The 13,625-nt window shown below is 36.3% G+C and overlaps 1 protein-coding gene across 2 annotated transcripts; it reads left to right on the top strand.

The window, feature by feature from the left end:
* Window positions 1–9,324: 9,324 nt before the first annotated feature.
* LOC139891796 (uncharacterized) lies at window positions 9,325–11,929 on the top strand. Of its 2 annotated transcripts, none has more exons than XR_011773840.1 (4): window positions 9,325–10,492; window positions 10,628–10,757; window positions 10,821–10,917; window positions 11,604–11,929. XR_011773840.1 is itself a non-coding variant. In XM_071874791.1 (4 exons), the coding sequence occupies exons 1-4, from the start codon at window positions 10,252–10,254 to the stop codon at window positions 11,609–11,611; spliced, it is 471 nt and encodes a 156-aa protein (XP_071730892.1). In that variant the 5' UTR covers window positions 9,325–10,251; the 3' UTR covers window positions 11,612–11,929. The 2 variants fall into 2 exon arrangements, 1 of the variants encoding a protein (XP_071730892.1); XM_071874791.1 differs by having other exon boundaries at window positions 10,633–10,757.
* Window positions 11,930–13,625: the final 1,696 nt, after the last annotated feature.

Genomic DNA, 13,625 nt, shown 5'->3' with positions numbered 1-13,625 from the left:
TGAAGCACAGAAGATTCCTGATTGTCCAGAATCACAGCTTGTATCTGGTTTCATTTTCTGTTTGGACCAGCGACGGTTTAGTGCACTTGTTCATGCATTACGGTATGACTTGCCAAAAACATTGCATCAAGCTTTGGAGCTTGCATAGAGACATGTTCGAGCTGGTGAGTGTGGGTTGAACAAGTTTGATACTGGTAGTAGTAGCAAGCCGCACAACGGAGGACGGTATTTTGACAGAAATCAGAGAAGGAATGACAATTCAAATGGAGGATGGAGAGGAAACAATCACCCTAATGATTTTCACCACAACAGAAAGCCAATAGAAAGGCACCCGTTGATAATGGCGCTTACCAAAACGCCGAAAGAGATCCTTTTCACTGAACCAATTCGGACCACTTTCAATGCTCCAACACCTATGGAAGAGAGGGAGGGTCCAAAGAGTGAGTTGTGGTGTGATTTCCATGAGGCTTGGGGCCATGATACGGACAATTGTAAATCTTTGATGAGAGAAATTATAGCGAAAATCAAGGCAGGAGAACTGAATCATTTGTTGCCTGGAAAACAGTACAGGAGGAATGATCCTCGCAGGAAATTTGAGTGGCAAAGGAATGATGGTAGCAGAGGATGCCGTGGAGAGAACAGAAGAGAGCAGCATGGCGGAAGAGATAATCGGAACCAACCGCAGTACGGAGAACGGATCACAGAGTGTGAGACAACTCCAGAAGTTGTAATCAGGATGGTTTGGATTAATGATGGTCATTATGAAGAAGGTGAATCATCAAACAGCAATTTGGACAGCTGGAAATATGCCCCAATTATCTTTCAGCCAATTCAGAATTGGGCGTTGTCCGTCCAACCAGTGATCATTTCAGCAGAGATAGCAAATAAGTTTGTCAATTGTATCTACACAGATACAGGAAGTGAAGCTGACATCATCTACTGGCATTGTTTGAGAACTTTTCCAAGGCATGTGCAGAGCAGAGCTAGGCAAACGAGGTTGAAAGTTTATGGACTAACAGGAGCACCGATAAATGCCATGGGGCAGATTCGTTTTCAAGTTGTTATGGGCACATTACCATTGTTGAGAACGGAAACAATTGATTTCACAATCATAGATGGCAATTCTCGTTTTAATGTCCTTTTTGGAAGAACAGCTTTGGCTAAGTTTGGAGCAATAACATCGACGGCCCATGCAGAGGTCAGATTCCCCACTCCAAATGAAGTCGCAGCCATACATTCACAGTATGTGCAGCCAACAAGGGAAAGACCAACGTTTGCAAATGGGCCAGAAGGCAGAATGAATCAGAGAAGGCGTGATAGGTTATTCAACGAGGAAGAAGTTCAGGAGTTTTTCATTCCGTAAGCAAGAGTGAAGGCCGGACAGCGCTGGGCGCTCGGCATATGAAGAAGCAATTTGTCAACAAATTATCAAGAACAGTGTTTATCTTTTCAATAAAGAGTAGTTTCATTTAGCATTTCAATAAAAGCAGTCTTTTACAATCGTTGTACTCATGCCTGTTTGGCATTTGAAGAACACATTTCGAATTATATGATGAAGCAGCGTTTATCAAACTTACTGTGAACCATTGTGGTTATTTTGCAGTGCATACATTAGCAATTGAATACATTAAACATTCATGACGTACTAATTAGGCTTGATCCACCTAAAAGTCGTCATCAATTGTTTATGTACTGCACAGTACTGAACAATAATTTTATATTTTTCTTAAGCAAAGTGCTGCCCGTGACAAATGTAAAACATTACATTTATAACCTGCCCACAGAAGGATCGTATTTTTAAATACCTCCGATGGCGGAAGCTTTTGTGCCGGCCATTAAAGGCACAAGGGATCGGCTAGAAAACGTTTAAGTTTTACTAGAACGCACCGAGGCATGATACAAAACTCAGATACTTGTCATGACAAACATTATAAAAAATTACTTCACAGAACGAACATATATATTTTATGTATGAAGGCAAAATAATTAGCAATTCTTCCTCATATACTTTATGACGGAAGGCGTAAGACGGAGAGTTTATTGATTTATAGTCATTCTTCTAAAACACTTCATAATTCTTCCTCATTAATTTTATGATGGAAGGCGTAATCAGACATCGTATTCTTGATACTGCAAGGCATTTACGTATGAGTTACCTTATGCACTTTTCAAAATGATTTGCTCAAATTATACACTGTACAATTGTGTATAGAAATTTTATGCTCAGGTGCATAATTGATTGGTTTTAAATCGTTAAGCATAAAAATATTTGCAACAAGCATATAAGCACACATAGTCATCACAATAAAGTCAGTATATATATATAATGTTAAAGTCAGTAAGAAATTTATTACAAAACATTGTTTGAAATTTTTACAAAGATCAATTAAACTGCACGCCAAGCACATCTTGAGCAGAAGAGTCTTCTTTGCTGCATACTTCATCATAAACAGTTATCTTCAGATTTATCAATTTGTTCTTGGCCTCATCAACTTTTTCTTGAGTACCAGGAGGCATAAGTTTGGCAATGGCAGCAGAAGGAGTTTGGTTGGGAGCAAGGCGTTTGAACAGCTTGCCGGTCACATCAGCAATAGCATGGGCGTAGGCAGCATCAACATAATCATTGTAGGGATTCCCTACAAGACTGGATCCAAGCACCTTAGCTATCAGACCTGGCACACCTTTCTTAAGCTCAGCAAAATTGCCCTCGCCTTTCTCCGCCCTCCGGAGTAGCTCAACAGACTTCTCTCTCTCTCTGCACTCAGTTGTTTCTCCAGTTCACCCACTTTCACCTGCTCAGCATCCTTTTCCCCTTGCAGAACAGCAGCAACATCTTGAGCACTTTTTAACTCAACTTCTTTAGCCTTTATTATTTTCTACGCATCATTTAAGGCACGCTCAGCATCAGCAGCTCTTTTACGAGCATTTGCACTTTCAGCTATGTCTTTACGAGCAAAGGCAAGAATAGACTCTTGATGTTCCTGCAGTTGCAGCACAGAGTCCAGGTGGTTGGTTAGCAGTACATGAGCCGCCATAGTTGATTCCCTGAGTTGATGAGAACGAAGAGCAGAGAATTGGGGTTTCAGCTCAGGGATAACACAACCCTGTACATCAATAAAATTTTATGAGTTATTTCAAACAGCTCACATCAATAAATTACAAGCATATATATGCAGAGGGTCTTATCGTTCCTACCTGAATAAGAGTTGCAAATTCTTTATCTTTAGTGGCGGGGTTTGCAATGATGGCTTGCAAAGCCCTCACATGAGCAGGAAGAGTTGGATCTTGAACATTGGAGGAGGTGACAGCAGGATTAGTGATATTAGGAAGAGGAGAATCATAAGCAAAGTTGCCTTCAGGCCTATCTTCATGAAATTCAAATTCATCGAAGGGGGCAAAGTTTGGGTCAGGCATTTTCAGGCCCTTCTCTCCTCCACTTTCAAGATTCCTCTCCGGCCTCCGGTCACCGCCCTCCGTAGCCTTCCCTTGGCTATCATCCGACTCTGCTAAAATTACTAACAAAGACAAATTAGTATTATGAACAAACATAACAGTTATAAGCAAAAACATGTGCATTTTCAAAAGAGAGCAGAATGGACATACTTCTCCTACGTTTTTGCTTTTTGCCCTCCTCAGTACTATTCACCCTTTTAGAGACTATGCTCTTCTTTCTTGTCTTCTGGATTGGAGGAGGAGTAGGGTTGGTTTCACCCGTAATGTCAACTGATGCCGATGTTTGCTGATCGTCGGTGGTGGTATCATCCGTTGTCCGCTCAGTGTCTGTATAATCAGACCCGGATTCTCTATCTGAGCTGCTCACAGCAATTTCTTTCCCCTTTTCAGCATCAGCAGCAGCTTTAGCTTCAGCTGCAACTCTCTCCGCCTCAAGCTCTTCAATAGTTTTGTCACGAGCAGTGACCTCCACATCATCATCAAGATCAGGGGATAAAAGAGCAGAGCGGACCTGCATCACGGAGTTACCTACAAAGATTACACATTAATAGCAATATAAGTACACATGACATACAGTAGACAAAAATCTATATATATAATAGGATGATCATATCACATCCTACCCTGTTTTTTCTCACGAAGTACTGGCACAGAATTGCTTGGCCATTCTTGGCTCACTTTGCACAGCACAAGGATTCCCTCATACCTTTCGTATGATCTGGGTGGAATACGGAGTCCTTTCAAGCTATTTACTATCCGCTGTTCTGCGGGATAAATTTTAACACCCTTTCCTATGCCAGCATCAATAGCACCCCACTCCCGGACAACGGAGTATTCTTCCGGAATAACAGTTTCATCAACAAAGAAAAATGGACTTTTCCAGTCCTTCAAGTTTGAAACTCTATTTAGACCAACAAAATGATTATTTTTCTTACTATCAATAGTAAGCCAGCAATCGCTAATCGTGCGGATTCTAAACAAAAAGATAAAAACATTAATGCGAGGCTTTATATTAATAGCATTGCAGTACATTTCAAAAAGGATGATTTTTTGAAGACCATGGGGATGTATCTGACTAAGACAGGCCCCGTAATATCTAAGAAGGCGAAGAAGAAAGTTAGTAAGGGGAACATGGAGGTTGCCGTGGGTAATTTGTAAAGTGTATAAAGTAATTTTTCCCTCAGGAGGATTGTCAGCAGTTTGTCCGATAGTGGGAAGAACAGGGTTGTATTGATTGAGATTGCGAAAGGCAATCTTTAATCCATCTAAATATTCACTAGTCAATGATGAAGCCATCGTGCTAACTTCTGGAATGTTAGCAGTATTTGATGAAGAAGGCTTGGCGTGTTCTTGGCCAGTACTCCGTGAAGAAGCCATGATAATACAGTAACAGATATCAACAAGAAGAAAATAGCAGTAAGATGAAGTGTACTGACCCTGGAAGACGGTAAACCTTAAAAAGTTGAAGATTGAAGAAGGCGATGAAGATTTGGGAGAAATATGCTTTTTGGATCTTGGCAAAGGTAAAAAAGTGATGGTAACAGGGTTATGACGGTTTTTATAAGGGTTCATCGGTGCAATTTTTATGGTCATGATTGAGACACGTGTATGGGCGAGTTTAAACGAAGGGTACGAAATAATACTTTTTACAACTGGAGGCGCGTGGATGATCTCAGCCGTAAGAAGACAATCATAACAGTGTCAGTAAAATTCGTCTACATTTAATGCCTAAAATGTTTTCCCCGATGCAAGTGGGCAATGAACAGGCTGGTTTGGCATGCGTTATCAAAAGTTTAACAACTTAATCATTTTTCAAATGCTTAAGTCCTTAAACTGGGGGGACTTAATGGTGTATCCTATCGTATACACACATAAAAGGCATAATAGTTGCATAAAAATAGCATCAGGAAGGCTGGAAACAACAGTTTTGTGGAGATTGTCCGTCCAGCGTTCTCCGCTGTACAGGCTGCTCCGTCATGCGTAATCCCTGAAGGCCGCCTAGCGCATAAGCCCTGGCCTGAGAGCGCCGCATTTAGCATAAATTTCGGAGCACATGTAACAGAACGTATCATCATTTGACACGTGTCCCCAAACAAATCTGGTAGATCTGACACTATAAATAGACCCCTTGGGTCGTCATTTTACACAAGTTCAGATATTCTGACAACTTTGAGAGCTGAGACTTCACTTCTTTTTCTCTCTCTACTTTCTCTCACTAGAAGTCATCCGGCTAGCACTCTTACGCTCTACGGACGACAGATTGATTAAGCCACCCCACAAGTTTCTACACTTGTGTACCGGGTCTGCAGGGATTATTTCCCGAGGGTAAAAATCAATCGGCAACACTCCGCCCTCCTAAAAGCTAGATCACTTCTAGTTTCTTGTTGACATACTAAGCCTTACCTCATAAGGAAATAGGTGTTAATAGGTGTTAACATGCGCGATATATGATTTGAATAGATAACAATGGACATAATACTTGATCATTGAGTATCAATAAAAGGTAAGTAAAAAAATTAATGGCAGCAAAAAACAATTAAAATAGAGCAAGAAATCAATGAGAACAATTTATTATGAAGAAACGACTCACTTGGCATAACGATAACCCACAGCGAATAGGGCGACGTTAAGGGTTTGGAAAAAAAACTTTGATTTCGCCGGATCAGCAAACTAATTATTTAACATTTTATTGAATTTGTGTGTCTACAATAAGTCATATATACTTTCAGATTTGTTACGATGTTAATTATGTGTTAACAAAATAATTTGTTAAAAATAAATGTAACTATTCCAAGTAAAAACTTATAACTTATAATAATTTACTGAAACAAAATGTTAAATATTACATTTTTTAACTTTATTAAAAAATTAATTAACCACTCAGGACCACCACCCACCACCTCCCACTTACCACACCACCACCACCACCTTCGACCACCATCTATCACCAGCACCTACCAATTACCACCAACTACCAACCACCACGACCACCAATCACCACCACCACGTACTCACCACCACACCACCCCACCACCTACCACTACCAACTATCACCCACCATCCATCACTATCAACTACCAACCATCACGTCTGATGATACGCATATTGAATCCGTATCAAAAAGTCATATTTTCAATACGACTTACCATTTGTCAAAATTCCATCCGGAATCGAACTGGCATAAGGGTCCAGGAGAAAGTACCTTCTCTCGGACCCACCTAAACAAACCGGCCAGAAGACTATCCGAATATGCATCCGAGAACGAATATCCCAGACAAGTGTGCCAGATACCGGCACCACACACCCGGATATGAAGTACCGAGAGGTTATAGATCACATTTTCACATAAAGGTCTCATGCTCGGCAAAATGCGTTGACCGCCCGATAACCTCTACAAGAACATTACGAACAAACATATGAACCAGATGTAACCGCAAAGAAACACTTGGATAAATCGATGATTCTTGTTGATTCGATTATTACTACTATTATACTTACTGAAGAATACACTCGGTATATGATGGTGATGGATGGCCAATCATTCTTTCTTCACGACGTGTCTTGTCATGATGGTGACACATGCCCAATGTGTTAGTCGTGTGTATAAGAATAGTGTCTCGACGTCGTCTAGCATGATTTGGAGTTTAGGCTAAGGAGTTCAGGATATAGAGTTCAGGATATGGATTATAGAGCTTATGGTTGAGGGTATAGAGTTTAAGGTATATGGATTATGGTTTAATGTCTAAGGTTTAGGTTTAAGGTTTGGGTTTTAGAGTTTAGGGTTAAGGGTATAGGCATCCGAAGAATTATTAATGTTTATGAATGGTTCTAGTTTCGGTTATGGCGCTTTGTCTAAATTTTGTTGTTTGGTGGTGTTCCAGTGCGTATTTGGTGGACAGTCGTTCTTTAGTCTTGTTCTTTATTTGGGTTAGTTTTAAGGATGTATATGAGTCGAGCTACTCATCAGCTACTCGAATTTGACTAGTTAAACGAGCTCAAGCTTGAGTTTGAACATATTCTAAAGCTCGTTTAGTAAACGAGATTGACCTCGGGCTTTCTTTATCGAGCTCGCAAATGTCCGTGAGCTAGCCCACACGAATTTTTATATTTATATTTTTTATTATTTTATTATAATATAGTATTCTATATAGTTACATATTAATATTCATAACTTAGTTTAGTGGTTGTGTTGTGTTTTGTTAGTTTGGGGTTCTTTAATTTTAAATTTAATCAAAGATTTATTTTATAATATGTATCTAACACGTCTATATGACACAAAATTTCCTGCAAAATCATTTTTCATATCCAATTAAATTTTTTTTCATCTATATTTGTATCCATAACCGTTTAATTCTGATTTATCCATCGATATTAATATCCATTGGTTTAGCGGGTCAGTGGATTAACCATTATTTTTTTCCATACATAATTGGTGATATAGAATTTGAGCTTTAATGATTTCAAATTCGTTTATTGCGAAATCGTTTATTTTGAATTCAAGTTTTAACGATTTCAAACTCGTTTATTTAGAACTCGTTTATTTTTGAAATCAACATTTAACGATTTTAAACTCGAGTCAAGTTCGAACATAGAAAAATATTCGAGTTCAAACTCAGACAAAGTAGAAAACATTTTATCGAGTTTGAATTCAGACAAAGTAGAAAACATTTTATCGAGTTCGAACTGAGTAGTAAGTAAACAAGCCAAGATCAATTTCTTCCTGGTCGACTTGAGTTCGGTTCGATAATAGCCTATGCGTGACTAACTTTGTCCATGTTTTTTAAAAACCAATTTCAAGCTTTTTGTATTTACTATATTTTAATTTAAATTGTCATTTGTCAAACTTCATCGTTAGCGGGAGAGGAAAAGTTGAGCGGGATCTCTTCCCTCTAAAATAACCTTCTGGGAGTTTAGTTACAAAATTCTCCAAACTAAAAACCTAAATCACCACCACCATCTTCATCGCTTAATCCATCGTCTCCAAAATTCCTTTGGCCCTAATTTACGAATTGTTCGCACGAAATTAGCAACTTATTTCTTCGACGTTTTGACTGTAAGTGTCAATGATTACTATTTGTATTTCAGATTAATGATTGTATGTTCTTTAAACCGTTCTTAATTTGTATGACCAGATCTTAATTTGTTTATTGTCAATTTCTGATTCATCTTTATATCTATGTTATAGGGTTTCCGTCAGCTAAGATGTTAATGTGATTGATCAGGGGTTTTATATTTAAAGTGTTAATCTTCTAGATATTTAGTTATGGATACCCTAAATTTGATACTCATCAAATTAATTGTAGCTTCTCATATCGACACCATTGTCAATTTTAAGGATAATCGTTGTTTCCAGCCCTAATTGTTCTCGATTCAAAATTGGTCGTTGATTAAATCGAATAATCGTTATTTTGTACTTGTTTGAGTTATTTGCAGGAATAAGTACTAAACTTTGATTTTCATATATACGATTTTGATATATGGGTCGAGATTTGGGATAATTTTAGAATTTGGAACAACCATATTAGTCCTAAATATTCCAAATGGCTTATTGATGGAGCTTAAGGATTTGCAAAAGGACCCTTCTACTTCATGTAGTGCAGGGTTGAAAGTGCAAACAGGTTTATTTTTACATTGTCCTTCTATATTTATTCAAGCTTATTATTTAATCTGTTAATTGTATTTGATATAATTCTGAAATTACATTTATACATGTGTTTGGTTAGAATATTATAAATTCAATCGTGTAAATAGATATTTGTGTAGCGGTTTTTAGTATCATGTACACAGTAGAAAGTTTAGAGTAACTAAGAACAATCAAATTTATGTGTTTTTCACTTAGTAATATGATTACAAAAACTTGAAGGTAAAACTAGTAGTCCTTAATAAGAAGAAAATGCTTTTAGCAAATTCAGGTTCAACATTCAACTTGCATGATATTGCTAAGAGAAAGTCGAGCAAGCAGACTGATTGTGTTTCGTCATCTTTATCGGATGGTGGAATTAATGATGCTTGCTCAAGTAGTTCGGTTGTTATAAGGAACCGTGTTCGACGTACATTCATTACGGATGAAGGTAGTGCTAGCATATATTATGGCCAATCTAATCGTAAAGAATGTGCGGGTTCTTCGGCTTTGGTTACATCGTAGGTTTGTATTCATAACGATTCATCATTTGTCGGGCCTTCTAATTTTAGAGGTATGTTTATGTGTTTGAATTATTCTCACTTGGTACTCAGTATTCTATAACTTTACAAATTTTTTTTATACAAAATTAATTGGTGGTCAGACCATGTTCGAATCCGGGCTGCTCTTTTTTGAAGAGATTTTAGGTGTTTTTTTTGCAGCCATGTGTTAGATACCTATCTAAGTATGTGTCTGGCTTCTCTTTTTTATTCTTTATTTCCAGTTTTTATTTTCTTTATCCACTTAAAAATTCAAGGAGATTACTAAACCTCACCCACTCTACCCTATTGCATGACCTTAATTATGTGTCTCGATCAGCTGTTTTGCCTTCTGCATAGTCGCTATTTCCTGTTCGTCAGTTTTCAGCACGTCAATCGCTTGGATTTTGCTTATCGATTTATTGGCCAGGTATCGCGCCTTCTTTGATTGTTTGGCTTTTTCTTTATTTATCCTCTTTATCTGTTGTGTTCTTACTTATAGTCTGATTAGGTTTTCTTAGTTAGGTTTGTATTTTTGTTGAATGTATGAAATTTTAGGGGTGACTTTTGTTTACATTTCGGTTTTGCTATTCATGGACTTATTTTTGTCGGTATAAGTGGTTGTCACACCGTATTATAATGCCGCTCGAGAGAATTTCACCATCTGTACGTTATGGTGGAAGTGATGTTGGTTGCTCGACTTCTTCTTCGATGATAAAAAGAAATCGCATTACGTCGACTTCTTCGACGCTAATAAGAAATCGTTTAACAAGGTCGTCTATCAGACGTCCAAACCAAAACGTCGTTACTCCTTTCTCCGAAAGACCTGCAGCCCATAACGACGACAATGCGCGGTTGGTTGATGCTTCTAATAATGTAGGTATGTATTTGCTCTTTCATAATTGTTGTCTTTGATATTTAGTATTAGATACACATGTGCAGTTACCATCTGATAATTTGTTTATGTTTTTGACGTTTATCTTTATTTTGGCTATGGCGATTCAAACGATGATAGGTTAGTATTTAACAAATCAGACACTGTAGTTTACAACACAGTTTCAAAACAGATTCTAAGCGTCTGGCATCTCTTCAACCCATCTCTATTTCAATCAAGAAATCGAGGAATACCACCGCTTCCTACCACGGTAAGTCACCATACTAACAAAAGTTATACATGACAAAATAAACAATCTAACCATTTGTAACAGGTACAAAGCAAAGTTCGAAGAACGCCCACTACTAAACCTGGACGAGGAAACCCAAACACTAGCAGACCTAATGCTACAGAACCCCAAAACATACAAGGTTCATCACCTAATTACACTATTGATAATTATGTAACCATTGTCTTTGTGTTAAATAGGTGTAGAGAATACTGAAATATATATTTGAATTAAAAGAATACATAAAAGTGCACCGAAAACGATCATGATAAATGAACATAATAATGTGGATGATTTATGTTTAGTTTCCACCAACATGAACACTAAAAGTTCAGTTCACTATTTTGGGTAGTTAATGTTTTTATTGCTTTGGATATAGACTGATTAATCTCTTCTTTATATATGAGCATAAATACAGACATTTTTAGAAATAGTTAAGCTACACTGAATACGACTGTACTGTGTTGTCACTTTACCATTTAACATAAACCCATATTGCCTGACTATTTTGTTACAGAGTGTCTTATTTATGTTCAGGGAATACTGAAAATATTTGAAATTTAAAACATATAACAGGACAGAATACAATAATGCTAACTGAACATAACTATGTGAACGATGTATGTTTAGTTTCCTGCAAATTGAATACTAAACGTTTAGTTCAGTACTTTGGATATTGTGTACTGCACTTACGTGCGTGGTTAAATGGCTATATAGACCTTTTGTTTTCTATCTGTATGTATGGAGAAGCAGATTATTAACAAATAGAGTGAGTGAGTTATATTATTTCTTTGTTCCCCACTGTTTGTAATTTTGTGCTGTTAATAGGATCTTAGTTCTTACACCCTACTCCAAGAATGTTGTGGGTATCAAGCTTGCTGGAACATATATAGTCACTTCAAGTTGGATGGTGCTCTATGGTCTCTCGATCAAGCTAATTATGCAGGTAAATGATGAGAGTAGTTTATTGAAGAGATTAGAGGCCACGTCTTTAAGTAGATTTTGTTTTATAGTATTGAAAGAAAAGTAATCGTATCCTATTATGTTCTGAAGAGTTGTGGTGAGAACAAGTGTATATGTATGGTGTAAAGTGTTTGATACAAATTAGACTTATGGATTTGGGAATGCATACTAGCATCAAGCACATCAACGACTACGTTTGTAACCAAATAAATAAAATAATCATCGTAACCATTTTGCTTTTGTAAATAGCTAACGTTACAAAAAAAAACAACATTGGCGCAATCGAATAATATTAGACTATCGACCACTACTTTGACCAACCAAAACGTAAATGCCGCAACTCGTGGTCATACGATTGCCAATGAATGTATTTAATTAACTAAACAGCACAATAGTCATAGCTATTTTGTTTTTGTGAATATTTAATTAACTAAAACCTATAATATAAGTGTCATATATGAATAAGTATTTCAATACTTTGGAACTAGTATCTTTTGGATATTTTGTTTACTATCCTGGATTGTGGATCTTATTTATCACTGGTTATTTGATTTTTGGATCTTATTTATTACTGGTTTCAGTTATATTATTGGCCAGTCCACTTGTTCAATTTGTTATACTTTAGATTGAAAGTATTAGATATGACTCACTTGTTGACAATTGGTTGTGTTGACCCAACAAGCAACATTAGCTACTTGCCAAACATAACATGATGTGTGCACCTGAGACATAGTAGCAATGTCCGAATATTGTTCTATAGGAGCAACAATTGGCAAATATCAAAGCTCGTTTAGACAATATAACGAATTCATAATTGACTAAGGATTGCTTTTCATTTATTAAAAATACACCTTTTTATTCCCTGTTCATGTATGGTTCTCACCATTATTAGAACTGCATAAAAAACATAAAAAATAACTCGAAGAACTAAGCTTATATATAATTACTTAAAATTTAATACAAAATATTATGATTCATGTGTCATCTCTTTAAGTACGACACCGATAAGGAAAGTTACAAATACAAAATCATATTATTCTAGCAATGTTCATAAGATCACCAAATTCATTTCTTGTAAGTCCTTTTTATAATAATTAAGACACAAAAAACTCATTCGTCTTATTAAACAATCAACGTCTCCTAAAAACTTAGATTAATATGACCTAAATATAAAGTGTCTTATTATGTTTCGATCTAATACGACTAGGACAAATGAATGTCATATGATAGTATATTTTATATAAATTTTATATAAGGTGTTCTATTAAATTAATACATAATGCGACATCAAACGGTTAGATGTTGAGTAAAGTTCCCTTTTATGATTCACAATTAAAGTGTCATATGAAATCATACGATACTTAGGACCTCAACAACTCATCCGTCACATTAAAGAATCAAAGTGTCTTAAAAATTGACAATGATACGACATAAATATCACATGTCCTATTAGCTTATGATCTAATACGACTATGACAAATAAATGTCCTATGATAGTTTATTTCTTAAGACTTTTTTATAAAGTGTCATATTCAATAAACACATAAAGCGACACTAAATCGTAAAATGTCTTATAAAGTTTCATTTTATAATTCACAATTAAAGTGTTCTATGAAATGATATGACAATTAGGACCCCAAAAACTCATCTGTCGTATTAAAGAATCAATGTGTCCTAAAAATTTAAAATGATACGACATAAATATCAAATGTCCTATTAGCTGATGATATAATACGACTATGACAATTAAATGTCCTATGATATTTTATTTTATATGACTATTTTAAAAAGTGTCTTATTAAATAAATACATATTGCGACACTAAATCGTTAAATGTCTTATAAAGTTCCATTTGATGATTCACAATTAAAGTGTCCTATGAAATCA

The sequence above is a fragment of the Rutidosis leptorrhynchoides genome, chromosome 2 (genome assembly GCF_046630445.1).
Source record: "Rutidosis leptorrhynchoides isolate AG116_Rl617_1_P2 chromosome 2, CSIRO_AGI_Rlap_v1, whole genome shotgun sequence".
NCBI classification, from domain to species: Eukaryota; Viridiplantae; Streptophyta; class Magnoliopsida; order Asterales; family Asteraceae; genus Rutidosis; species Rutidosis leptorrhynchoides.
This window is presented reverse-complemented; position numbering and strand designations above follow the sequence as displayed.

Bases quoted from the DNA above. Each gene is read 5' to 3' on its own strand.
- LOC139891796 (XM_071874791.1), top strand. From the start codon at position 10,252: ATGCCGCTCGAGAGAATTTCACCATCTGTACGTTATGGTGGAAGTGAT. The intron at 10,493-10,632 runs GTATGTATTTGC...ATGATAGGTTAG, and splicing joins TGATGCTTCTAATAATGTAG to TATTTAACAAATCAGACACT. The intron at 10,758-10,820 runs GTAAGTCACCAT...CATTTGTAACAG, and splicing joins TACCACCGCTTCCTACCACG to GTACAAAGCAAAGTTCGAAG.